The 25,643-nt window shown below is 38.9% G+C and overlaps 1 protein-coding gene across 4 annotated transcripts in view; it reads right to left on the minus strand.

The window, feature by feature from the left end:
- The window catches only part of SPIN1 (spindlin 1), a 59,438-nt gene that overhangs the window by 9,528 nt on the left and 24,267 nt on the right, over window positions 1-25,643 (minus strand). For all 4 annotated transcript variants that reach the window (XM_014258816.2, XM_014258817.2, XM_005530059.3 and 1 more), the window contains exons 2-3: window positions 12,965-13,193; window positions 3,487-3,535 (exon numbers count right to left, since the gene is read on the minus strand). In XM_014258816.2, the coding sequence (XP_014114291.1) occupies window positions 3,487-3,535; window positions 12,965-13,016 (101 nt within the window). In that variant the 5' untranslated portion in view covers window positions 13,017-13,193. The remainder of the gene's footprint in view (window positions 1-3,486; window positions 3,536-12,964; window positions 13,194-25,643) is intronic.

Consider the following 25,643-nt stretch of genomic DNA (forward strand, 5'->3'; position numbering starts at 1 on the left):
TTGTCTAGTGTAAGCAGTATATGTTGCTCATAATTTCATCTTTGAAAAGGATTGCAAAGCTATTGATATTCAACCTCACGGTCAACTTTACTTTTTGCCTACAAAGCATTATGCACTTTAATTTGGAACAATAAGGCAAAAAGCTTTACACACATTCTATGGAAGAAGACAACATAACTAAGTTCAAACAGGTAACTACATTTAAAATGCCTCATAGAGCAAAGAGCATTAGGAATTTAATTACAAGTCAAGTACTCACTAGGTGTACTTGCAGTTCAAATTTTTGCTTTAAGGTTGCATTATTGAACAGCTGCTCACTTCTCATTTGAAGTGATTCATGCTGTAAGAAATTAGATATTCAAACTAGTATATTATCAAGGAAAACCTACTTCTTGCATCTGAACATGGTAAGAAAACAAGCAAAATATTTTAACTATTAAAAAGTAAGTTATGATTGTACTTCCATGTAAGACAACAAGTAACCAACTCTCCTTTCCTCAACATTGTGGCATTTTTGTAATAAATCAAGTTACATAAATAACCTTCTATGATACTCTATGCAGAAGATCCAACATCATTTTTCTTTCTCTTTCATTAATTAACACAGTCTTTAAAATTTCCACAGACATTTGCTCTTGAATATTTGAAAACAATTAGACATGTAAGACATGAAGCCAGGAAAACCAGAAAATATCAAGTCCTGGAAATACTTCTTGACACATCAGACACATCCTCACTGTAAACAGCCCTTCAATTCCCAGAAGTTTCTGATCCTCTTCTTTATCTTGCAGGCTGTAAGCTGTTAAGTAAAACCTAGTGCAAAAAAGTTTCATTATCTGAACCAGAAACTTTGGAAGCGTTCTAAATACTACAGAGCCAGAAGGAAATCTGCCCAGTTGTTAAAGCTGTGTTTATATGGTCCTTGCACAAACTTTAATTTGGCAACTGCTACCAGGGAAGCCAACATACTGCAGAACTGCAGTGGGTAGCAGAAAAATCAGCCATTACCAGAGGGTTGTGCTTAAAACACAAACTAGCATTTAGAAAAACAGGAATGGCAATGCCCAGTAATCCATAAAGTTACCCATTTAGGTTTGGTTGTTGATTGATTTTATCCTGATCATGGCACCTCAGAAAAACACCACAAGGAAAAAAAAAAAAAATAAATCCCAGAAGGATGAAAGAAAACCCTGTCTCTCAGATATGCAAAACAAGCACAACTGTGAAAAACTAGAATGAAAACTATAAAACATTATAGAAGCAGTACAGCAGCAGCAGTCAGCATGTTTTCAATCTTTCACAGTGCAAAACAGAAAAGTTATTGAAAGTAGGATACAACTCTTAATACAACTGTGATCTTATTAATGTCTATGATTAATAACAGAATGGCAATCAGAGAATTGCTATGAACTACTTTTCAAAATATTCAGATTGTGAGGCACGTTAATTAAAGACAGAAGTTTTAAAGTACATTCTGTACTCCCTCAAAAGTAAAAAAAATAATTCAGTTGTGAATTTCAGCTCTAGATGCTGAAGAAGCCGAGAGTATGTTACTTTAAAGTGGTATCAAGATTTCATAGTGTCTAAACTCACTTATAGTTAAATTGCAATTATAACCTACACCTTGAAATCTCTGAATTGCCGACTACAAGAAATCTGGAGAGCCTATAAAGAAAGGACTGTTTCATATGTGTGCTAGATCTTGCACTATCCTTGTACACTAAGGGTGGAAAGAATGACATCTGTGAGTTTACTGATTGATCTGATACCAGTGAGGTCAGCTTCATACTGGCAGAGACCACCACCACCCACTGACAGAGTACTTGGAAGAACTGTCCTGTAACAACGGGAACCATCTCCAAAAGGCTCAACAGTTAACTAACATTTAAAGAGTTCAGAAGGCTCATCCATGTTCCTCATTCTATCACAACCTCAGTTACTGAGTCATGCCTTGTTCCTTCCTCTGCCACAAACCTTCTGAAACAAACCTTTAAAATCTCAATGGTCTTTGAGTGCCAGTAGGCTTTCTTTTCTTTAAATGGGGATGTAACTAAATAAATAGCTAAATATGTGACAAAGTATACAGTACTAACTCATGGTCTATCATATTGGCTCAGAGTAGTATCAGCGTATAGTATTTATGGCAAACTATAAATACAAACAATATTCTACTACTCTACCTCATTCTCAGACAAGTCAGTAAGCAGCACACAAGAAGTCATCTTAGCTTGGTACAAAAAAACCCTAACTAAATAATAAACAATTGAACTAGGCTAAATTAACATAAAACTAAGCTGGATGCTTAAGTACCTCAAAATCATGTCACTCAGGATCAAAACTTCTTATGTCCCACAAAAGCCTTTGTGCTAACAAATTTACAGCCTATTTAGTTATTTAATAAGTGTATATTAACACAACAATAAAGACAAATCTAGCCACCCTCAAGTACAAAAGGCAACCCACCTCTGATAGTCTTCCCATCATACACTCCTTTCTCTGAGCGGTTGAAAGAGAACAAGAGAAATTAAATTTTAACCAACTCTACCTGCCCCTAGACAAATAAATGTTTCTCTTTGCCTTCTATGAAGGTAGACAAGAATGGATAATGATGAGCTGGTGGAAGGCATCAGAGTAGTTAAACATCAGGTGTTGTCTCTGGGAAATAGTTAACACTGTTAACAGTGATTAACTACATTAATTGTGGAAAATACACCTGCCAAACAAATTGCTTGTGATTGATACACACTATATGACTTTACACTTACAAACAACTAGTAACAGTTTAAGTTTCCCACTTACCCTTCGATTTCTCTCACCAGATATGGTATCTTGCTGCATGACACTAACACCAATTATATCCAGAAGGTTACCTTTACTTTCACACAGCTACTCACCACTGTTCAGCTGCTACTATTTAAAATGTTGAAGATGGAAAAATACATGCCATGAAAATATAGCAAAAGCAGGTATCCTTCCTTCACATACTAATAGCAGCTTCCTTACAGAAGTATTTCAGTACATTCTTTATTTTTAAAAAATGAAAAATCTTTTCCAACACTACAATTAGAGTGCATACATTATTACAAATATCTGAGATTCCTTCCCAACTAGGTTCTTAGTAAACATGATTTGCAGATTTTTTTGACCTGGTAACTGCTTGAACTCTGTGCCAGAGAACAGACATCCTACAGTAGACATGGCTAAGTTCAGGCTTGAAAATCCTTCTCTACAGATTCCAGAAAGAATTTCAAAATTATTTTCAAGAAAACTATAGCGTTAACAGTCAGAACAATGTTTAAAACTTTATCTGTGGGACTTTACTTCCTACTACCTTCTAGAAAGAATTTAAAGTCTGACTACACGCATATACAGACTGAGTATTATTCCACGATTTTCAAGAAGTGAGTGGAACAATACAGATATATTTCTAGAACAGTACTTCCAGTTACTGAGAGCTATTCTTTAGTAAATATATTAACAACTTACTTGTGGGATGTTCTTTTCTTCATCATGCTGGCAGACACTCCCGCATGACCTACAATATAAAATATGTTGGAATTACTGAAAAAAAAATTAAAAACTTACTTAAAAGCCTTCATATTAAATATCAAAATGTAAAGAATCCAAACAATTCATGCTATGACTGATCAGTGACCTGCTAAAATGGGAAAAGGCTCTAGAGAGCTAGACATTGGCTACATGCACATGAAGCTGTGGTGGGCTGACCTTGGCTGGATGCCAGGTGCCTACCAAAGTTGCTCTCTCTTGTCTCTCAGCCAGACAACGGAGAGAAAATACTATACCAAAGGTTCCCGGGTCAAGAGAGGGACAGAGAGGCACCACCAATTACATCACAGGCAAACCAGGCTTGACTCAGGGAATACTAGTTTATTACCAAGCAAGTGAGAGTAAGATAACAAGAAATAAAGCCAAATCTTAAAAATACCTTCCTCCTAGCTCTCCCTTCTTCCTGGGTCTAACTTCACTCCCAATTTTTTTCCACCTCCTCTCTCCCAGGTAGCACAAGGGGACAGGGAATGAGGCGCAATCAGTTAATCACATGTTGTCTCTGCTGCTTCTTCCTCAAGGTTAGAGTTAGTTCTCCCTCCTCAGGAGAAGGACTCCTCTCACTCTTTCCTCACTGCAGGGTGGGGTCCCTCCTACAGGAAACAGTCCTCCAAGCTTCTCCAATGTGAATCTGTCTCAGGGGCTACAGTTCTTCACAAACAGCTCCAGCATGGATCTCTTCCACAGTGTATCATCCTTCTGGAACAGGCTGCTACTTCAGTGGACCCCCACAGGGTCACAAGTCCTGCCAGCAGACATGCTCTAGCTTGAGCTCCTCTCTCATGGGGCCACAGGTTCTGCCAGGAAACCTGTTCCAGTGCAGACTTCCTGCAGGCTCACAGACTCCTTCAGTCACATCCACCTACCCCAGTGTAGGGTCCTCCATGTACTGCAGCAGCACAGCTGCTTTACCATGATCCTCACCACAGGCTGCATGGGGACACTCTGCTCCAGTGCCTGGAGGACCTCCTCCCTCTCCTTCTGCACTGACCTTGCTGTCACCAGGGCTGTTATGCTCATAGTAGTACACAGTTTCACTCTTTAGCAATTGCTGTGGTGCAGAATCTTTCTCCTGTTCTTAAATACAATATCCCAATGGCACCATTACAGATGGGCTCATCTTTGACCTCTGGCATGTCCATCTTGGAGGCAGCTGTCACTGGCTTTCTTGGACACAGGAGAAGCTTCTAGCACCCTCTCACAGAATTGCACCCTCCTGGTACATTGCCATGCAAACACAGCACAGAAGCTCAATGATGAATGTAAGGAGTGACCGACAGCAACTATTAAAATGAAAATTGAACTAAACACAACACAGGCGATAGTTGCAATGGTCAATCATCAACAACAGTGAATCAACAAGCTGTTTTAAGCTTTCATCCTTTGTGGGAAATGGAAAGATAGAAACTTCCACAGATGCTGAAAGGTTCAATCTGCAGCCTTAGAAAGAGCTTGGGTTAATGTAATGATAAAGGTACACAGACATTAGGTAGAAAAATCATAAATTTATGTTCCTATAGTTGTAAGAAAGAATATGCCTTGAGTAAGTAAGAAATTAGGTAAAATAGTGAGAGGTTTAACTGTAATAATGTGACTTATAGGGCAGGCTAAGGATCTAGAAGCCACAAAAGAGGTGTCTGTGGGGATGTGATCTATCCGTTTATTGGCTAAAAGACGGACGCAGTGCAGCAGAATTAAGCAAGGGTGCTAGGTCATTAAGTAGAAACAAGTTTTGTGTTAACTGTCTTTTGGACCAAAATGTCCAATATTGCGGTGTGAGGAAGAAACCCTTGACTACCTTGAGCTATGGCTGACTTGTTGCTTCTCTCCAAAAATCACACCTTCGAAACTGATATCTTATCTAGCTCACTTGAACAATAAATCATCTTAAATAGCATGGTGGTCCCATCCCTTGTTTTTCATCTCAACAATCCCTGAGTTAATAAAAAGAGATGCCAATACACATCATCCTGAGTTAGCCAGACAGCACTACCTGTGCCTAATAGAGGACATTAAAAACTAAAAATAAACAAAATTTAAATATAAGCAAAGATAGAAGACCACGGCACTCAACCCAGTGATAATTTGGAATGAAAATGAAAAGTTGAATGCTTTTAATAAGATTAAATGAAGAAAGGGGAAATCAGGCTTCTACTGGTTGTTAAAAAGCTAGTTATGAGCAAAGAAGTCTGTAGAGGAAATACACAAGAACAAAATGACAGAAAAACACTTTCAAAAGAACACTGTATATAAAAGGTGACGTGCACAGGTAGAAAAATCAAAATTAGTTCTTAGAATGAAAACTGCAGCCTCAGATTACAGCCAGTGGCCACCTGCACAGGGATTACTAGGGTTGACTGAAATAGCCCCTGTTAAAGCAATGGCTGATGGTGATTATGAGGCCAGAAGACATCTGGCTTGATCCTGATTCCCCGTCTTCCTCACTATACTGCTTTTGAATGGTATGGAGTTAAAATTTTTTCATATTAGCTTGTTTCGGATTTTTTTGCTTCTTGTCTGCTATATCTAAAACAATGGGATGAACCATGTGTAACTCTAACACCTCATGTTTATGTACAAACATACCTAGAATTTTAACTAGGAATGCTTGAATTAACATTTACAGAGAAAAGCTTTAATTTCTATATAGGTCCAAACAAACCAATTATTTTAAATTTACACTATGTGCATGTTCCAAGCATAACTGGAACTATACATTTTGAAGAGAATCACACAGGAGTCATGCACTGACAGTACCAATAATCTTTAAAGTCTTCATAAATAATTTACTATTTTCAGTTTTGTATGAAAAATTTAAGAGGGCATACACAAAGTTACAAAAACATCAGAATTAATATAATTAATTAATAATTAAAATAATCTTATGTTTAGTGTATTCAAGCTTGCATCAGATCATCAGGAATCAGCATTTCCAACAGTAATGATATCTGAAATAGTCCTAATTTTTAAAACTTAGGCCTTGTCTGTCAATTAATGCAGTAAAGATTCTATTTGCAATTTTTGACTGCTACAAAACAAAATAATTAAACTGAGTATTTTAAGAACTTAGCTGGAAAAACAAAAACCGCATTACAAAAAGTTTGATTAGAAACCCATGAGGACTTTAGGACTTTATTACAACTTGTAAAAAAAGCTTCCTAAGCATAATTTCAGTTATGTCTCTGTAACTGGTGGCTGTGTGGTGTATTCTACTGTGGTGGTGGTGGCTGTGTTCTACCAATATATAATATAACACATTTTATTAAAAATATGGTCGTGTTTTATTAAAAAAAAAAAAAAGGTAATTTCTTAAAATTCAATAACTGCTCTTAGAAAACAGAGAAACTTCACCGGAAGTTCACCAGAAGATGAAATGTATACTTTACATTTTATGTTTTCAGCTAATGAGAGAAAAGTAAGATTTTGGCTAAAGTAGCTCAAATAAAAACACAACAAGATAACAGAACGGTGCAGCACAAGGATTTGATTTCTGTTCACCTCTCAAGGACTCTGGAACCTGTGAGTAAGAAGGGAGGTATGGAGCATTTATCTTCTAAAGTCAAGAACAGAAACACTAGACTGACAGAAGGAAGATTTACTACAGCATTTGCAATAAATACAGAGGAAAAATTATGCTGACCTCTGGGAATGGGATTTTGCAGTTTGCTAATTTCTCATTTTGGGATCTTCAAATTTTTGGTACGATCCAACTTGTGCACTGATGTAATGAGCTCTATACCAAAGACAACACAAACAACTAAGTACTACTCATCATCTTAAGTCAGGCAGTATCTTAAGAGAGGTCCTAGTCTAATACATGAAGTAATGACATTAGGATGTTTAATAAAATATCAATAGCAAGTATTTGAAGATCCTAGGTTAAACACAACCTTATACCAACCAGATGCCGATTTGCCATAATTTGCCCTCCTAATCTGCATCATCTGAATTCAGACAGATCTCAAGGAGATGTAAAATCCTTTTAAGGATGCATGAGGTTACACTATTAAATTGCTTGCCACCACAACTGTAGAAACAACGGAGTTGTGTAATTTCTGTCCTCTGCAGCAGCTCTGGACATGGGGACAGAATAGCATAGAATCCTGATGTTTAATATATTTTCATAAGAAGGTCAAAATCAGATTTATCTGCCTCCTGAATCTTTCTTGGTCCCTAAGAACGGAGCAAGCTGGACATGACCCAGCCATGGGAACTCCCAGCACAGAGAACCAAACATGTCCTGGGCTGCATCCAAAGCAGTGTGGGCAGCAGGAGAGGGAGGGGATTCTCTCCCTCTGCTCTGCTCAGACCCCACCTGGAACCCTGCATCCAGCTCTGGGATGCCAGCACTGCAGACTTGCTGGAATGAGGTCACAGAAAGGCCATGAAGATGACCTGATGGCAAGAGCACCTCCTGCATGAAGAAAGGTGAGAGTTGGGATTGTTTGGCCTGGAGAAGAGAAAGCTCTGAGGAGACCTTATTGCTGCCTTCCAGTATGTGAAAGAGGCCTATAAGAAAGATGGGGACAGACTTTTTAGCTTTTTAGCAGGACCTGTTACAACAGGACACAGGGTAACAATTTTAAAATGGAGAAGATTACATGTAAGAAATAAGCTATTTTATATTGAGTGTGGTGAAATACTAGCACAGGTTGGACAGAGGTGGTGGTTGCCCCATCCCTGGAAGTGTCTAAATCCAGGCTGTATGGGGCACAAAGCAACCTGATCTAGTTGAAGATGTCCCCACTAACCGCAGGAATTGGACAAGATGGCCTTTAAAAGGTCCCTTTCACATCAAACTATTTTATTTTTTTATGACTAAGAGCACAGAAACATATTTTTTGTAATAGAAAGTGACCACAACCTCCAGCTTCCAGACGAGCAACAGAATTAAGTATTCAACTGTCATATGGTGTTTTGTCATACTTGTCATACTTGTGTTTTCTGAGGCTCATTAATTCTGCTCCTTACAGTAAACCCTTAAAATTCAACAGCAAAACTAGAAACAATTTCTGCTTATTTCTACTTTACTCCAAAGAAAGATAAAGGGTGTGACTAAAAAAAAACCAATTAAGACTAAAAAAAAATAATTGTTCAGGATGTTGGCTTCAAGGGAAATACACGTGTCATTTCAGCTGGGGCTATAGGAGAATAGGAAAAAGGATGGGAGAAAGCTACTGGCAATGTTTTGCTATTGTGAATTGAATTGGTACCCTCCATGCAATCCATGAAAATCAGACAGGCTCGTCAGAATACAGCAATCATATTTTACTTCTCCAGATATCTCCTATGTTTACAACAAGCAGCAAAACCTAGATGTCTTTAATTTGTATTCCAGAATCATCTGTGGGAACAGCAGTAATTAAACTCTGTATCCAGAAACTATTTCAGAATTTCAGGGATCTAAGAAACCATTCAGTGTGCTGATTCACACCTGGTATTGCTCAACCTCAAGAGTTTGAAGAAGGGCTGTCTTTTAAGTGAAGTAGGTCAGAAGTACCGACATTAACAAAATCCTAGCTCTGCAGAGAAGATCCCACCACAATTCTAAGCAATTCACATCCATGATCTCTTTTCTTAGTGCATAAAGACAACACTAAAACAATTTACAGTTGTTTTCACACAAGAGAAACTACAAATGCTCATATATGCGTTTAAAGTTTTCTTTACTAAGAGAAACTACTTTTATGTTTTCAAAGCACCCAGCAAAGGCTTTACAATTGCTCCTGACCATCATGCAGTTTGGTAGGATTCTGTATCTCTGGGAGAACACTACCAAGAAAGACTCCAGAGGACAATGCCTTTTCACTTATACAGCAAGTGTAAGTGCCTTTCACTATAAGGTGATCATTAGATTTAAAAGGGCCAATTGTGTTAATGCAGGGTAAGCACATCTTATTTTACAATCAATTATACTGTATATTAATTTTTTTTTAAAAGGCTGTGTTTTTTCTGGATTTAGGGTGGCAATACACTAATTAGAGGAACAGGCAGGTGTACCGCCAAGAGCACCTGTCTGATTCATGGAAACTGTATCACAGAAAGGAACTCTGTATTTTGACAAACTCCTAGAGTCTGTAGCCATGTACTCTACTGTTGTGTAAAAATTAAAACGTTCGCCTTTCCTTCTTTTCTCCACCTTCAATCCTACCCTTTGTTTCTCAAAAAGGAACTATGTACAAAGTATGTTTCCCAGAGAGAGAGATTTCAAACGCCTAGATATTGTAAATCACATGTACCTCTTCCTTTACACCTTTACATCTACCTTACAACACATTAAAGCATTTCCTTCCTAAGCAGACAGACAAGATAGCTGAAAATTGGCTTTTTCAAAGATGCTACCAACCTGTAGCACTGATCGATAAGTCTCTACAACAGGACAAAATCAGTTAGGTGAAAAATGTTTGGTTAATGCATTGAATTTTGCCCTATATGAATACCTGACAGTAACATTGGTGTATCTCTACCTCCAGACTGTTTTTTAGTAACTCATTAATGATCCAAAAGTCTCCTAGAACGCAGCAGTTTTATTATTTTGCATGATTAATGTATCAAATATAAAATACATAGGCTATTTCCACTCTTTCACTGTATCTTTTTCTTTTATTATTTTTTCTTCCTGATTAAGACTATATTACTGCTTTATTATCCAATCCCAAATGACAGCAATTTCATAGGCAAGACTTAAAATCCTAATTTCCATTTAAGAGTAGAAACTAACTTAGCTAACTGGAACTTAGCTATTCTGGAACACTATGTGCTGTCTGTAAATTTTCTTGGGAAGTGGCAATCACCATTAAAATTGGAAAACAATAAATAAGATAATTGTACCCATAAGGTTATAAAGCTCAGCAAATCTGATTTATAAGTTACCTCTTTAAGTACAACTTTTTTCTTTTTTACAGCTATTCTAGGCAATAGAATATTACCATCTTAAGACAATCATGAAGTCCACCAGGTTCAGCCCTATGATGGGGGAATGGACTTTTCATTAGATCAAGTTGCTTAATATTCCTCTGAACGTTAACCTTAAACATTTCCAATGAGGAGTCACTCACGTTTGGGTAACCTATTTCTGTATTTCACCATATTCATCATAAAAATATTTTCTGTATACTCAATCATAACTGTACTCTGTTTAAAACAACTACCCCATGTACTGTCACTGAATGCTTTGGCAAATAGCTTTCCTCTGTCTTTCTTTTAAGTCCCACTTAAAAACAAAAAGGTTGCACTCTCTGAAGCCTCCTCTTCTCCAGACTTGTCTTGGTTTGGAAAGACAGGCGTCTGCTAAGGAAGGCAGGAACCTCCCTTAAAATGGAAAAATTTAAACCTCTCCCCCTCTGAATTATTATAATCTTGAAATTAAGGGCCTCTCAGGCAAAGATATGGGAATAGGAGCAACAGTTCTTTACTAGAAAAATTAAAATAGAAAATGCAGTAGTACAAAAAAAAAACCAACCTATCCACTGACAGAGTCAGAATACAACCTGACACCCTGTTGGGCACGGTGTTTGTAGCAGTCTAACTAAATGGTGGCTGCAGTCCTCCTGCAGTGACAATGTGGTTCTGTTGAAGCAATGATCCTGTAGAAGGGTGTAGTTTTCCTCTGAAGGTCTGGTGGTGGTGTAGATGGGTCCAGTCTTCCTCTGGGAATCCAGTGGAGAAAGGCTGACTGTGGTGTTGCAAATCTCAAATTATATTCAGGTAGGAATGCTTGGCTCCTTCCCCTAGCTGAAGCATCTCCCAATGGGATGATGTAATTTTATCAGTCCCACAGTGAGACTCAATGGCCCATTAAGAGAAGACACCCCACTGGAGGGAGGATGGCTCATGGAAGAGATAAAGAACACTGCCACACCTGGTTTTAACAGATGGTAATAGAATACATACTTTTGGTTACATCTTGCATTGCAACCTGAGACAAGGCTGAACAACCACAACTCTCAGCCTTTTCTCCTGAGAGGCACTCCAGCCCTTTGGTCACTCATAGCCATCCTCTGGACCTACTCTCTTTCAGTTTGAAGCCATTTCCCCTTGTCCTGTCATTACATGAGTGTGTAAATAGCTCCTCTTCAACTTTTTTTAAGTCCCCTTCTGGTACCGCCAGGCCATAATTAGCTCATCCTGAAGCCTTCTCTCTCCAAGCTGAACAGCCGCAGCTCCTGAAATCTGTCCTTGTGGGAGAGGTGCTCCAGGCCTCAGATTATCTTCATGGCTCTCCTCTGGACTCACTCCAACTGGTTGACATCATTCTCATATTAGGGGCCCCAGAGCTAGATTCAGTACTCCAGGTAGTGTCTCACTGGAGTGGACTAGAGAGGCAATAACACCTCACTCAACCTGCTGGTCATGCTGCCTTTGATGCAGCTCCGGACATGAGAGGCCATTGAAGCTTGGAGTATACCCTGATGGGTCATCTTGAGCATCTCATTTGCCAACGCCCTCAAGTCCTTCTTATTAAGGCTGCTCTCAGACCATTCTCATCCAGGATGTATTTGTGCTTGGAATTGGCCCAACACAGATGCAAATGCCTGGCACTTGGCTTTGTTGAATGCCACAAGGCATGCAGAAACCCACCTCTCAGTCCTGTCCAGCTCCTCTGGATAGCATCCCTCCCCTCCAGCATGCTGACTTGCTGACTGCAACACACAGCTTGGTGTCATCAGCAAACCTGCTGAGAGTGCACCCAATCTTACCATCCCTAACACTGAATAAGATGTTGAACAATGCTGCCCTCAATACTGACACCTGTGGAGTTCTGCCCATCACTGTCTCCATTTCCTCACTGAACCAAGTGTTCAAGACTTCCCACTGGATCTCTCCTTTGAAACCTGTAGCTGTTACTTGAAAGGTTACTGTATTACCTTTGGAATCAGTACACGATTCAAGTAAGTCACAGCAAATCATAACACAGCCTCAGAATACAAGTCTGAAAGTTTCCAAAGGGTTACTGAGAAATCCTCCAGTATGAGTTTCAGTTTTCAATGAATCAAATGTGTATTTGGAAGCATCCAAATGATCTATTGCTTAGATATTTTGTAAGTTAACTGAGGCTTCCCAATTACACTTGTCAGTTGGTTTCTTGGGAATTTCATAAAAGCTACAATTCAGAATGGCTGGTGATAAAAAATACATTGCTTTCCCCACACAGGTCACCGATTACTAATTTTTGGCACAACACAAAATAGGAAGGTCAGATCTGTACTGCGAAATTTATGTTTGTCATTTCAAGCCATGATCTAGAATAAAAGTAAATTTTCTTATAAAACAGGTATGATGGCATCTAAAATCATTAACATCTGCAGAAAATCATTAACATATTTTAAAAGTCAATAAAGTAAGAACATTTTTATCCACTAAAAGCAAAGAAAACCATCCAGCAAGAACACCTCACCTGCATCAGCTCTGGACCGCTGACCTGGTGATTTTCCAAATGGGGTCTTCATTCATCTGTGTTTAAGTGAGCAGCAAAGCTGCTGGACTAGGGTGAAAATCCAGTTCTTTCCAACTTCCAGGTTATCTTCTTTTTAGCCTTAGGATGAGACAATCACTTACTAATCCACCATGCAATCAAGAACTTGTCTTTCCTCAAATGTAGAAGATGCACTTGCAATTACAGTACTCTGAAAAACGAAACAGGTGAAGTGTAAGCAGCTTGATTTTGAAACAAAAATATTCTGTCTTAACCAATTTCTGTCTCATTTTAATGCTTGTTTTCACATGCAATAAGGATATTCCTTCATGTTCTGTTCTGAAAATTTCAGCAAACCAAGACATATACAGCCAAACAAGTACAAGGGCTACTACTTTTATCTCCTAATCACAGTAAAGTCCCACACCACTGTGTGAATTACACAGAGAAAGGAAAGCTTCTTAAAAGACATTGAGCTTAACACAGGGAAGGAAGTATGACTACTAACTTAGAAGTAACTGTACTACCTTTACTGGGTTAAAGCACCAATCAGCTCTTTCCATTGGTAAGAAATAACACGTTCCCACTCACATAGCAGAATAATTTTGCTTCAAAGAAATTTTAAAAAGTCTGTTGAAAAAAACGCAATATTAAAGGTTTTAAAGACACTGATTTCATTGCAATGGCTGCTTATGGCAGCAATTTGTTGAGTAGGTTGATAGCTCATAGATCTGATGATTCACTGATCTGCTTAAGTTTCTGGCAATTCTCTCCACCTAAGATCATCAAATTCCTGAAGCATTTAGTCATCACATTCCTCTAGATAAGGGAGGTAACTGAGGACAGCTTTTCAACGCCTTTTTCAGGATTTGATTACAGACATTTTTGACCATGTGAAAAAAATCAAAGCATTACAGGTGAACTTATTTCAGAGTAACATTTTTGGGTCAGAAACATTTATGTGTAAGAATTCACAACTTCAGTGTTGCCACAAATGAGATCAGGTCATTTCCTTAAGAAATGCCACTGCTAATGTGTGAGAGACAGGGCCCACAAAACTAAAAAACAATCTCTCCAAAACATATACCAAGTCACCATCACCACCTCCACAAATTCACAAAATGTGAAATTCTTCAGATTTAGAAAATAATACACCCTTTTACAGTAAGCTGTTGAACTGTTATTCAAGGGAGTTATTTTGTAAATCTGTGTTATGCACTTCCCCCTCACAAGATTTCCAATTCATAGTAAAACTATGAAGTACTAAATATTTTGATTGCACTGCTTGTGCAGTTACTTGTAGAAAAATAACTAAAACACCACAAAAGACATGGCTTTCTACCAGTTAAGTTTTTTTTTGTAATACAATATCCCAAATCATTACTGTGCCCCAAATCTGAAATAATGCTTCAGAGACAAAAAAATTATTCCTAATCCTTTTAAAGCCACAATTTTTTTGCTAGCATTTAATAAAGTGCTTCACTATGCTCCCTGAACCCATGGATGGACAAAAGGCTACTGAAGCTAAATTAAAATCCAGCTGTTCAAACTAATTTTCTAGAAACTAAGCCAGTAACTGTTACCAAAGCCTGGTAGATGAAGGTGAAACTTGGGCTTTCCTAACACTAGGATTCTGAATTCAATTTATATTTCAGTTACATAGTGACAGTTCTGAAGATACAAACAAGGAGGCATAACACCTGCTTTTCTGAAAACAAATCGATGAAATTTAAGAACATTTTGAAATTTTTAAGAATATGTAAGTAAGTCTTACTTATTTGATTAAAAATAAATTAAACCCTGTAAAACTTAGGGTTCTTAAATGTGATAAATGACAAAATATCAGACTTAAGGTCAACATGCAAATACCTTTATCTCGTAATATGGAAAATCATAAAGAAAAGAAAATTAACTTGTGAGAAATCAGGCAGTGATTCATGACAATTGAATAGCACCCACCTATGTATGTGTGTCTGCAGGTAATGCAGAGACCATGGGATTATTATAAAGAAAACTTAAGAATCAGAGTATATAACAGTAAACTTCTAGCTAACAGTTTAACAACAAAATGTAACTACTTGCAAGTCGTTAAGATAAGCTTTAAACTACCTTGTAGTATAAATTTCAAACTATCCTTTGTAAAAGCTGTAACTTGTTTTTTTTTTTTTTGAGTATGGAAGAATTTTTAATCAATTAAAAAGGGGAAGTAGGACTAACATGAACTGAGAGGCTCTACAAAGGCATTTTGAAACATGCTGACCCTGAGTTTTGTAAAAACTGAGGAAGAGGCCCTAATGAAGACATTTTTTAGACATGCTAGCTGTAGGTTGTGAAATGACTGAAAGAAGGCTTGCAAAATGTATGCTATCAGAATATATATGCTTGCTTAAACAAACTGTATAAGCCAAACTAATGGTAAGAAAAAATATATTTAAAAAGAAGAATGGGAGGCTGGAGAGACATTGGAAGACCATTTCAGACCACCTCCCCAACAGATATTCAAAAAGCACAACTGCTGATCATGAAGAAAAGCAAGTAAAAAATAACTACAAATTTGAAGAAATGAAGTGCCTAGAATGGTATAAGAGACTACCATTCAAGACCTGAATTTGTGCATTGGTTGGGGCGGAGACCCCCACACATCCAGCGCTGTCACTGCTCACCCTTTTATTGAGCAAACTAATAACCTGGCTTCATTGATTGATGTATTGGCAAGTCTAGCTTTTAATTTATAAGACTCATAAAATGAAAACTCTTTTACTGCAAGTCTTAAGAAATGCCATGTTAGGAAACACAAAGCCAAAACACACTCGGATGCACTCAGTTGCAACAATTTGCTGTTAAAAATGAGCAGATAACCCCTTGGGTGGCTGTAAGATGATCTATGAAACAAACAACTTTTTAGAGTCATTCTGACTATAGTGGCAGTAAATCCAACATAAGTAGGGGGTTTTTTTTATACAAAGTGATATATCTAAAGTGAGTAAAGTGAGTTACACTAGACTTTACAGAGTGCCAGTAACTTTCAGAAGCGAAGCGCCACTGCCTACTTGTCAGACACCCATTTCCCCAACACCCAACAGCACAGGTCATGTTCAGTGAAGCTGCAGGTTTCACTTAAAAGACAGACATTATTTTGACTTATGAGCTGCTACTAACCAGCCCAGGTGTCCTGCTCATCTCTTTTCACAAGCCTTCCCATACAAAAGCATACTTTAGTAAAATACGTGGAAATTAGATGACTACTTTGTCTGATAGTAGTCTAATTATTGAGGAGTGCTTCAAAGACTATTAAGTGCTAGATTAAAAACACTAGCATTACAAATTGTCAATCATACCAGTTCTATTTAAGAATACTGGAATCATACTATCAAAATAGACAGAAAGACATGACATAAAGACAGAAAAAATGAAGTAATGAAGAATAATTTTTGCAGTATAAAGAGAAATTATGGAAAACCCAACATCCACAGACTTCAGTTTTCACTATGAAATATTTTAACCTTCTCTATAAACTTGTTTACAAACACTAAAATGCTCATATGAGCTTTTAACTCCATGAAAATAAGCGTAACCACCTAAAATAATTCCCTAGTTTAAGTTTTAGTTAACATTCATGTCTCTATTTCCATAAAATTGCATACATTTCACTGCAACACACGACACAATGTTGTTTACAGCATTTTAGTTAAAGTTTCATGGCTCTGCTATCCACTGAAGAGGGATGTTAGCAGCACAAAACCAGTAGTAATTAATGCTGACACCAAGCCCACAATTTTAAGTACCTCACTCCTAACCAGCATTAAATTTTGCCATTATGAACACAGACGGAAGTATTTGCTGGGGAAATGCATTTGGAGTAGAGCAGTTTGGAAGGAGAGGAAGGGTAATAGCACGCATTGTTTGTATTAGGTTGATACAATTTCTGACAAAAGTGTCAGGCTTCTCAGGTCTGTTCCAGCTGCCAGTGATCAGGCCTTCTGGCACCACCTGGTGGGCTTCAACATTTTTACTTCACTATCTAAAACAGTTCTCGCTGAGAACTTCCACTGCATAGATGCTCAGGGGAGAACAGTACTTCACAAGAATGCTCTGGGGAAGGAGTTATTCTAAACCAAAATGGATCAACTAAATTCCTCGGTAAGTAATTGTGATGATTTCCATACATCACCTCAGAGCTACTGGTACATGTTTCAGATGACACAGTAGTATAGTTTATTCCAGCACTAACAAGTTGTATGAAGAAAGATATTGAGCATGTTAGTCTGTTATTCAGACTCCCTAATCCTTATTATATTTGCAGAAAGGATCATTCTATGCAACTCTTCTGCGCCTGACTCAACACCTAATGAGTGATATAGTGAATATCTCCTAAATAATGGGGGGAATAAAAATACGTCAGTTTTAGCTTCGTACTGTTGGGGTTTTTTTTCATTCCCTAATAAAAAAATCCCAAACACTTTCCTGTGGTACAAGAATTCAGCAACTCATATTCCAAATTTTTGAAATATCCTATTGGCTTAAGCAGCATATTAGTTATTAGGAACTTCTGATATTCTATACTACGATTTCATGTAGGTAATAAGATTTGATGTCTGAGAAGAAAGTACAGTTACAGTACATGAAGTCTGAAGATAAAAGTGATTTGCAGCTGACAACCATGGAAATAACACATTTCAGAAACATATTTATGAACTGAAAGGCCCCGAATCAAGTACAACTAACTCTCCACTATGATGGCCTCTGCCACCATAGTTACCTCCACCCAGAGAGGTGTTGTCTACAACTGTACAGAAACAAGCAGCACTGGTGTGCAACTGTGTGCACATATATATAAGCAACACACATAGGTTGCTGTATGGGGTTTTGACCACGTCTAGGGAAAGACGACCCTGCCTGCCAGTGGCAGGGCCATTAGACTAGATGTTCTTTAAAGGCCCCTTCCAACACAAACCACTCTCATCACAGATATAAACTCACAAAATTCAAAGTTAACTCCACATTGCAATGCCACAGTGATGAAGCTGCAGATTATTCAGCAGAAGATTAAAAGAATCTGAAATTCAAGCACACTGTCTTTGGTTGACAAGGTGTCTTTAAAATTCAAGCACACTGCAATTTCTCATTATTTACTAAAATATTTTAGCATAAACAAACAGGCAGACTATTTACCTATATACTAATATTAACTATCATGAAAAACAACATAAAAAGGTCTGCTAATAAGTTCTTCCAGTTGTAGGGAGAGGGTGGAACTCAGAACTGCATGGGCATGGCTTATATTGCTATTCTATAGCATCTACATCAGCCCTGCACGGCACAGCCTTGGGGGAAAGAAAAGGTGAGTACCCTGCAGAAATTACATCACTTTGTTTACCTCTTCCTCAGAGAGGTTGCTGTAATCAGCTGAGTGGACCCTGCCCCCTCTTGCCACTATCCTCTCCTGTCCCTCAGGAGAGTGCGGCTCTGGGTGGTGAACACAGCTGAGCCCAACAGAGTGGTTAAAAGCCATGGTGCTGCTGGGAACCAACCCTAGCAGAATGAAAAGGGCAAAAGTAGCAGCACTGGGGTGGGAAACAGCCATAGGAAACAAAGTAGTGGCATGGCACAATATGAATGACCTTGTCTGTCATTCTTTTCCATTGTCTCAGGCCTGCAGGACAGTGAGAGCCAACTGTGGGGAGTGCCTGCCATCTTGTCTTTGTCCCAGCTGCCACAGAGCACTACATGGAGGTGGTGAACACCCGTTTTTGTGTATAATGCACCTTCCCTTCTCGTATGCTTTTGTTATTAACATTGCTATTACTGTGCATTTTTTATTCTGTTCACTTTCACTAAACTGTGATCTCAAGCCACAGTCTCTGTCAGGAAGAAGGGGAGAGGCTTATTTGGAGTTTAATTTGTGGCTAGTGTCAAACCACTACATTCATTGGTACCCACTATGAGCCACAAAGGGATAGAGATAACTTTGATCTAAGAATCTGTGTATTAGGTACAGAACTCCCTAGTTACAGCTGCTCTGTCACACAGAGGTGTGATATTTAACCCCGTATACATTCCCTCCCACACATGCTCCTCCATGATGCTATTTTTTCGGAGTAGGGAGAAGGACCAGGATTGCCTTGTTGCAGCATTGTGTGGTATGTTTATGACTTGGTAACATCAACAGCAATGAAAGTCATTTGGGATGTGTGTTCAGCGCTGTTCACCTGTTCTGACCTTGGCTGGTACCTCGGAGTTCATTCATAATAGTACCCAGCCTGTAGCGGGGCCAGAGAACAATGGTTTTTCCCAGTCTTTCACCCCTTTTTCCTCCTTTGGGCCTGCTACAACAGTTTTCGAGAATCTTGAATAACATTTGGATGTCAAAGAATGCATATTCTAATTGCTATGTCAGCCAAATTTCTTCAGTGCAGTCTAGAGTAAGTGAAATTTAGAGTAAGTGAAGTCTACACAATGTTTTGAGTCAGGATAGAGAGACATCAGGGAAGTTGTTCAGAAAACTGCCCTGGAACCGAACAGTCATGAGTAGCGTGGGATGGTGGAGAAAATGAGCCAGATTTTTAAGGAGTAAGCTGCTCCAGCAGTCTGGAAGCTCTCCCCTAAAAAATACAAGGCCTAGATAAAGTGGCAAAATATTTGAAATATTTGAAACATTTTGAAAGAAAAATGCTGTGACAGCTCCAGAGAGGTGCAAAGTTATGCAACTTTCTAGACAGTGGCTATTACTTATTAGTCACTGCTTGTTACTATACAGCACCCTCAGGGGGAGGAGAGTGAAGCAGAGCAACAGACAGCACGGCCACTCAAACTGAACCACAGGAACAACCCATGCCAGTAGCAGCTGCCCCTGTTTAGAAGAAAAAATTCAAGAACAAATTAATTTGCATGGTGAGGGATGAAGAAGAAACAGGACCCTCAAAACCAGAGGAAGAGACAGGGCCAGACATAATCCTGATCTCTATCCATGGGTGAGCTCTGAGACACACAAAATTATTACAGCTGACAGCCTAGTGAGCCCTACTGATCTTGCTGCTTCATGCTGGAATATCACAGTGAATGGTGCAACACTAGATGGCAATGAAGCCAAGCAATTAGGATCCCTGTCCTGGAATGCAGGCATTGATCAAGGAATTTAAAACAGACCAGAAACTCTCAGCCTCTGGAAGTAACTTCTGTCAAGTCTGATGGAGAGGTATCTTTTCATGAATGAATTTTTAGTGCACCAACACAAGTGGAGCACCATGGAGGCAAGGTATCCAGTATCTGATAGAATTAGTTGTGCTGGAGGTAATCTGTAAGAATTCAAATAATGAGCAGTCCCCTATAAATACAGATGACATCCAATATACACAAAATACGTGGTGAAGTTCCCACAGAGTACACCAGTGTCACATGCCAACTCACTGGCAGTGAAGTCATAGAAGGAAGGAGAAAAAAAAAGTGAACTGCTTGGCTACCAACTCCAGATATATGAGGAAACTATCTCCATCCCAATACAGGACTGCATATCCTCTGTGAAATGACTGTCCAAGTACTTACAACAGTTTAACGGGGAAATTGAAGAGGACCAACAGCGATTTAAAAAAGACTACCAAAAGTTTAAGAAGGAAGTGTCCCATGCCCTACCAGTACAAATCGGAGTTTCTGCTATCACATGCAGCACATGCTCCCCAGCTAGAGAGAGAGGATACACACCACAATCTGTGATTCCACCTGCATGACCACCAAGAATACGTGAGGAAGTGGGATGGAAAACCCACCTCTGCTCTAGCACTACCTGTTTTAGAGGAAGGATAAGCACTACATGAAACTCTTTAATAATAAATGCTGCTTCAGTTTTCCTTGGGCAAGTTTTCAGAGATTAAAAAAGATGGTATTTCTGATCCTCCTGAAGAGACCTTCGTGTCCTATTTACAAGAAGTAACAAGTACCATGACCAGACCGAGACACGCCCTGCCTCTGAACAGGAGGGGGAAAGGAATAATCAGGTTTACCAGAATGTGGATCTGATGACCTGGCACATTAGACCCATAAGAATATAAGGCTTTTTGGCACCAATACACCATGTACCCTGATGCCATTAAGCTGAAAACTGCAGTGAGCACAAGTGGAAATGAATGGCAAAACAGTCCATCAGGAGACTGTGGCTCTTAATCCCTCAGGAGACTAAGCACAGTGGAGCCCAGAGAAGCTGAGTGGAGATGTCAAAAGTAGTGTCACTGGTTCAAGAAGCAGCCATCAGGAATGGTGCAGTCTGACATGGATGGTCTTGCTTTTGGGGGTTTGTCTGTCACTGTTTTCTGTTGTCTTGGGCTTGCAGATAGGGAGAGAGAGACAGCTGTGAGGAGCACCTGCCACATTGTCTTCTGGGGAAACCACATGGCACCGAGTGCAGGAACAGGGCAAAGCTAAGTCATGGTGGTGAACACCTGTTTTTCTGTGTAAAGCCTTCTCATTTTCTATACATTTGTTATCAACATCACTGCTGTTACTGTGTTTTTTATTCCACTCCCATTTGCTTTCAGTAATTGTTATCTCAACCCATAGTGTCTGCCTTCGTCCCGCCTCTCTTACCAGAAGGGCAGGGCGAAGAAACAAGGCTCATTTGGAGTATGATTTCCAGCTGGTGTTAAACCACTGCAGTTATGAAGACAAGAGTGATATCAGGAAAGCTGACATATATGGATGCTGAAAGCAGGCAGGGAGCACTGTGTGAAACTAGGTCACACAAGGTTCTCACTCTGGCCTGAGAAAGCATAAGGAAGAATCTAAACAGTCGTTGGAGAAGAACAACAACCTTTGCATGTGTTGTTTAGATCCTTGTTGCAAGAAACAGTCAAGGGGTATTCCCCAATTGTCCAGTGATGGTGATGTGTCAGTGTAATGACCCATGAGAGTTTTACCTCTCAGACCTGTCTATAAAAGAAGATCTGGAATAACAAAACTTGCTCTCTTGTGCAACCCAGCTAAGAGAGTCAGTGTCATGCTTCGCCGTTCCTAATATAGTGTGACAGACATAACTTAGGAATCCTAAAAAAATTTTGTAACACTACAGTAGAACAGTAACTATTGATAGTAATTATGTTAAAGAATTATCCCAAAGGTTCAGAATTAGATGGGTAGCTTTAAAAAGGATACTACTCTTTCAGAAAGCTGCTATCTCAGGCCACAGTAGGAGCCAGTTTCATTAAACGTGTCATCTTTTAGCACACGTCCTTATCATAGCTCTCTTAAAGTTAGAAACAGTGATCAAGGTGAAAGGTGGATTTATTTTGTTTTAGTTTAATTTCATTAACTTTAAACATTAGTATAGTCTTAAAAGATCACATGTAAATGGCAACCTGTGGATACTGCATTCAAAAGTTCTTACACACATGAAAAAATGAAGATGAATGGAAAGAACAGTCAGAGAAAAATCCTGAAAGTGTAATTTCCATTATTTCCTATTGAGGCTTGTTTTTTACTTTCTGAGTTAGCAAAATGTAGCGGTTAGAGAACCCAGTACAGTGCTGAACCCAAAAAGAACCCAGTGAGAACCCAGAAAGTGCTTTACTTTTATTAAAGCAGCCTGTCTCACACTAAACGCAATTCAGCATTTAAGATTTACAGTGGGTGTAATTTGAAATAAACTCTGGAATTTGAAATAAACTCTGACAGTTTCTATTTGAGCAACTTTGTAAAGGCAGCAGTAAAAGCATCATTAGAGCTGGTACTATGAAGCAATACTTTAAACAAACTTACTTATCTTTTTTAATTTCAGAGACTTAATTAACACCTTTATAGGATCAGAGTATTACCTTGCAAGACTAATTTTCAGAACTCCCTCACTGCAGTTCTAAATTGCAAAAAAAGCACCTGTGAAGAGGTCATGAGGGCACAGGATTCTCAGTCCCCATGTTAGAATGCAGCTAGTTCTGATTTTAAAAAAAAAAGTGTTATAGGCTAAATGATAAAATGACGTTGCTTTCTCCAGGATTATAAATAATTTTTAGTGTCCACATGACCCTTACGTTTACATATATTTGTATGCACATGCATTTTCAATACCTCCCATCATTGTGGGCGATTCAAGATACTAAAAATTAGTGTCTTCTTGTCTGCATTAGAACACCCATCCATCAATATCATGAAAACCCAAAAAACCCAAGGAAATAGGACCTTTCACTGTCTACTGAGAAACACCAAACATCCAAAACACAGAGTAATCACGTCAGACCTGCCATGCAGGACAACTGCTTAAAATTACAGGATGGATCATATCAAATGTGATGGCAGGAGTGGATGTTCCTTGAAAAGCCCTGGATTCCTGGGAGAAGAATCAATTTCAGAATTCTAAGCACTATGCAAAGAAGGATAGGGTCTTTGTCTTAAAATATTCACATGTAAATATGTATTTTAGTTTAAAATTACTAAATTCCATAGGTGAAAAAGTGAAAAAGTTTGTGAAATGTGAGACTTTCTATAAGTTCTCCAGCCCAAGATAGGAGTCAATAGACCTAACTAGTGCCACACCACTGAAACTCATTATTCACATTCAGATTTAAGAGTCAAGGTCCTTCGAGATAGCAAGAAGTACTTTCCTGAAAGTTTAGGTATCTAGAACCCAATGCCTATCCTTCTGAAATATACCAAGGGGTCACTTTCTAAAGTGTGTCTAAATCCTACTGCATACAAAAGATTATTTCAGACTTTCTAGGCAATTATAAGTTAGGATTTTGTCATCTTGATTCTCATCTGATTGGTTTGATATTTTATGCCACCCCTTCGGATATAGTAGGAATTCTCTATCCAACATGAATATGGAATTCTGGCATCAAAAATACTAATGTTTTCACCTGCCTTTTAGGTACTCCTTAGAAAGAACATCTGGCTTGCTTCCTTTGTGGATGCTTTTGTGAGGAAGTTAACATTTTCAACATACTTGAACACAATTCAAAATAGTAAGTATGTATGATTATGTAAAAGAACTACTTTTTAGCTTCAGAGTTACAAAGGCCCTTGCTGTACCAGCCTAGGGGGTTTTGTTGTTGTTTTTTTATAATGGGGCAGGGTGGAAAAAAGGCCCTTACTACAAATTACCTAAAGCATACTAGCAAACAAAACCAGCAGTCAAAGCCTGATCCATTAGAGACCTGGAATTACCAGTTCCATGCACACAGGTAAGAACCTCAACATAACCTGTAAAAAGCTCCGTTATTAACTTGACATTATCTGTCCATGTACTTGAAGAAATCACTATGTAGGAAGCTTTAATATGCAGTTATTGTAAGGAAACCCTACTCCAGAAGTTCACAGAAATTCTCATAAAAAGATTTCTTTAGAAGGGCTCTTATGCAGCTCAAACCCATCTGGAAATTAAGCTCCTATTTGCCACTTCCTTTGCCCCAACTGATCCATTGAGAAAGGGACAAAAAGGCAGAGATTATGGATTGAGACAACAATTCACTAGAAAAACAGCAATGAGCTAAGGAACACCAACAGTAGTAGCAACAATACTAATAACAACAGTGTATAAAAGAGGATTATCACATGCAAAAAATGCTTGTAGAAGTCCAACTGACACAGTGTTACTGTGTCCAGACACACAGATTCCTGAAACAAAGGAGAATATTGCAGACATTACCATAGCCACTACCTTCTTCCCTGAGACCGAAACAATGAAAAACGAAGGCAGACAAATTTTCTTGGGCCCCCTAGTTTAGGAAGGATGCTGAGACACTTGAACACAACATTCTATTGCCCAGAGGAGGGCAACAAAGCTGGTCAAGAGCTTGGAACACAAGGCCTACGAAGAATGGCTGAGGGAGCCGGGGGTGTTTAGCCTGGAGAAAAGGTGGCTCAGGGGTGACCTTATCACTCTTGACAACTTCCTGAAAGGTGGCTGTAGTTAGGTAGGGGTTGGTCTCCTCTCCCAGGCAATAACTGACAGAACAAGAGGACACAGTCTTAAGCTGTGCCAAGGGAAGTTTAGGTTAGACGTTAGAAAAAAATTATTCACAGAAAGAGTGATTAGGCACTGGAATTGTCTGCCAGGGAAGTGGTGGAGTTACCATCCCTGGGCATGCTTAAAAGAAGACTGGACATGTGGCACTCTGTGCCATGGTTTAGTTGATGAGGAGGTGTTAGGTCATAGGTTGGACTTCATTATCTTAAAAGGTCTTTTCCAACACAGTTCATTCTGTGATTCTGCCTGCATCCATGCTCCTTACCCAGGCCTGAGACAAAAACAACAATGTACATATCCTCCAGCTGGACTGCCCACACACTACTCAGTTGGCTGCTTTGCTCTCCTGGAAAAACAGAACAAAATAATGGCCATTCTGCATCATGCTCCCTTTTTCTCCAGTTTAAAGCCATGCCCTCTAGTGATGATGTGGGTAGTATAAAATAACCTTGCCCTGCCCACACACCTGCAGGCTCCATCTCCATCCTGGCAACTGTGAAATTAACTCTGTCCTAGCCAAAAATCAGGACAAGTGTAAAATTAAGATCATTAAGGATGAAGAACTAAAGATCAGAAGTTTAAATGTGCCTTAACTGTTAACAAGGGAGGGAGTGAGGAAGAATACAGAGGAGTATTTCCCTAATTTGGGGTGATCTTTCTTTGACTGGTGATATGTATATAAGCAGCTGCTTCCTGCAGCTACAGTGGGAGTTT

Source organism: Pseudopodoces humilis, chromosome 4, assembly GCF_049639895.1.
Source record: "Pseudopodoces humilis isolate 2021_Gansu_Grassland_sample_001 chromosome 4, ASM4963989v1, whole genome shotgun sequence".
NCBI classification, from domain to species: Eukaryota; Metazoa; Chordata; class Aves; order Passeriformes; family Paridae; genus Pseudopodoces; species Pseudopodoces humilis.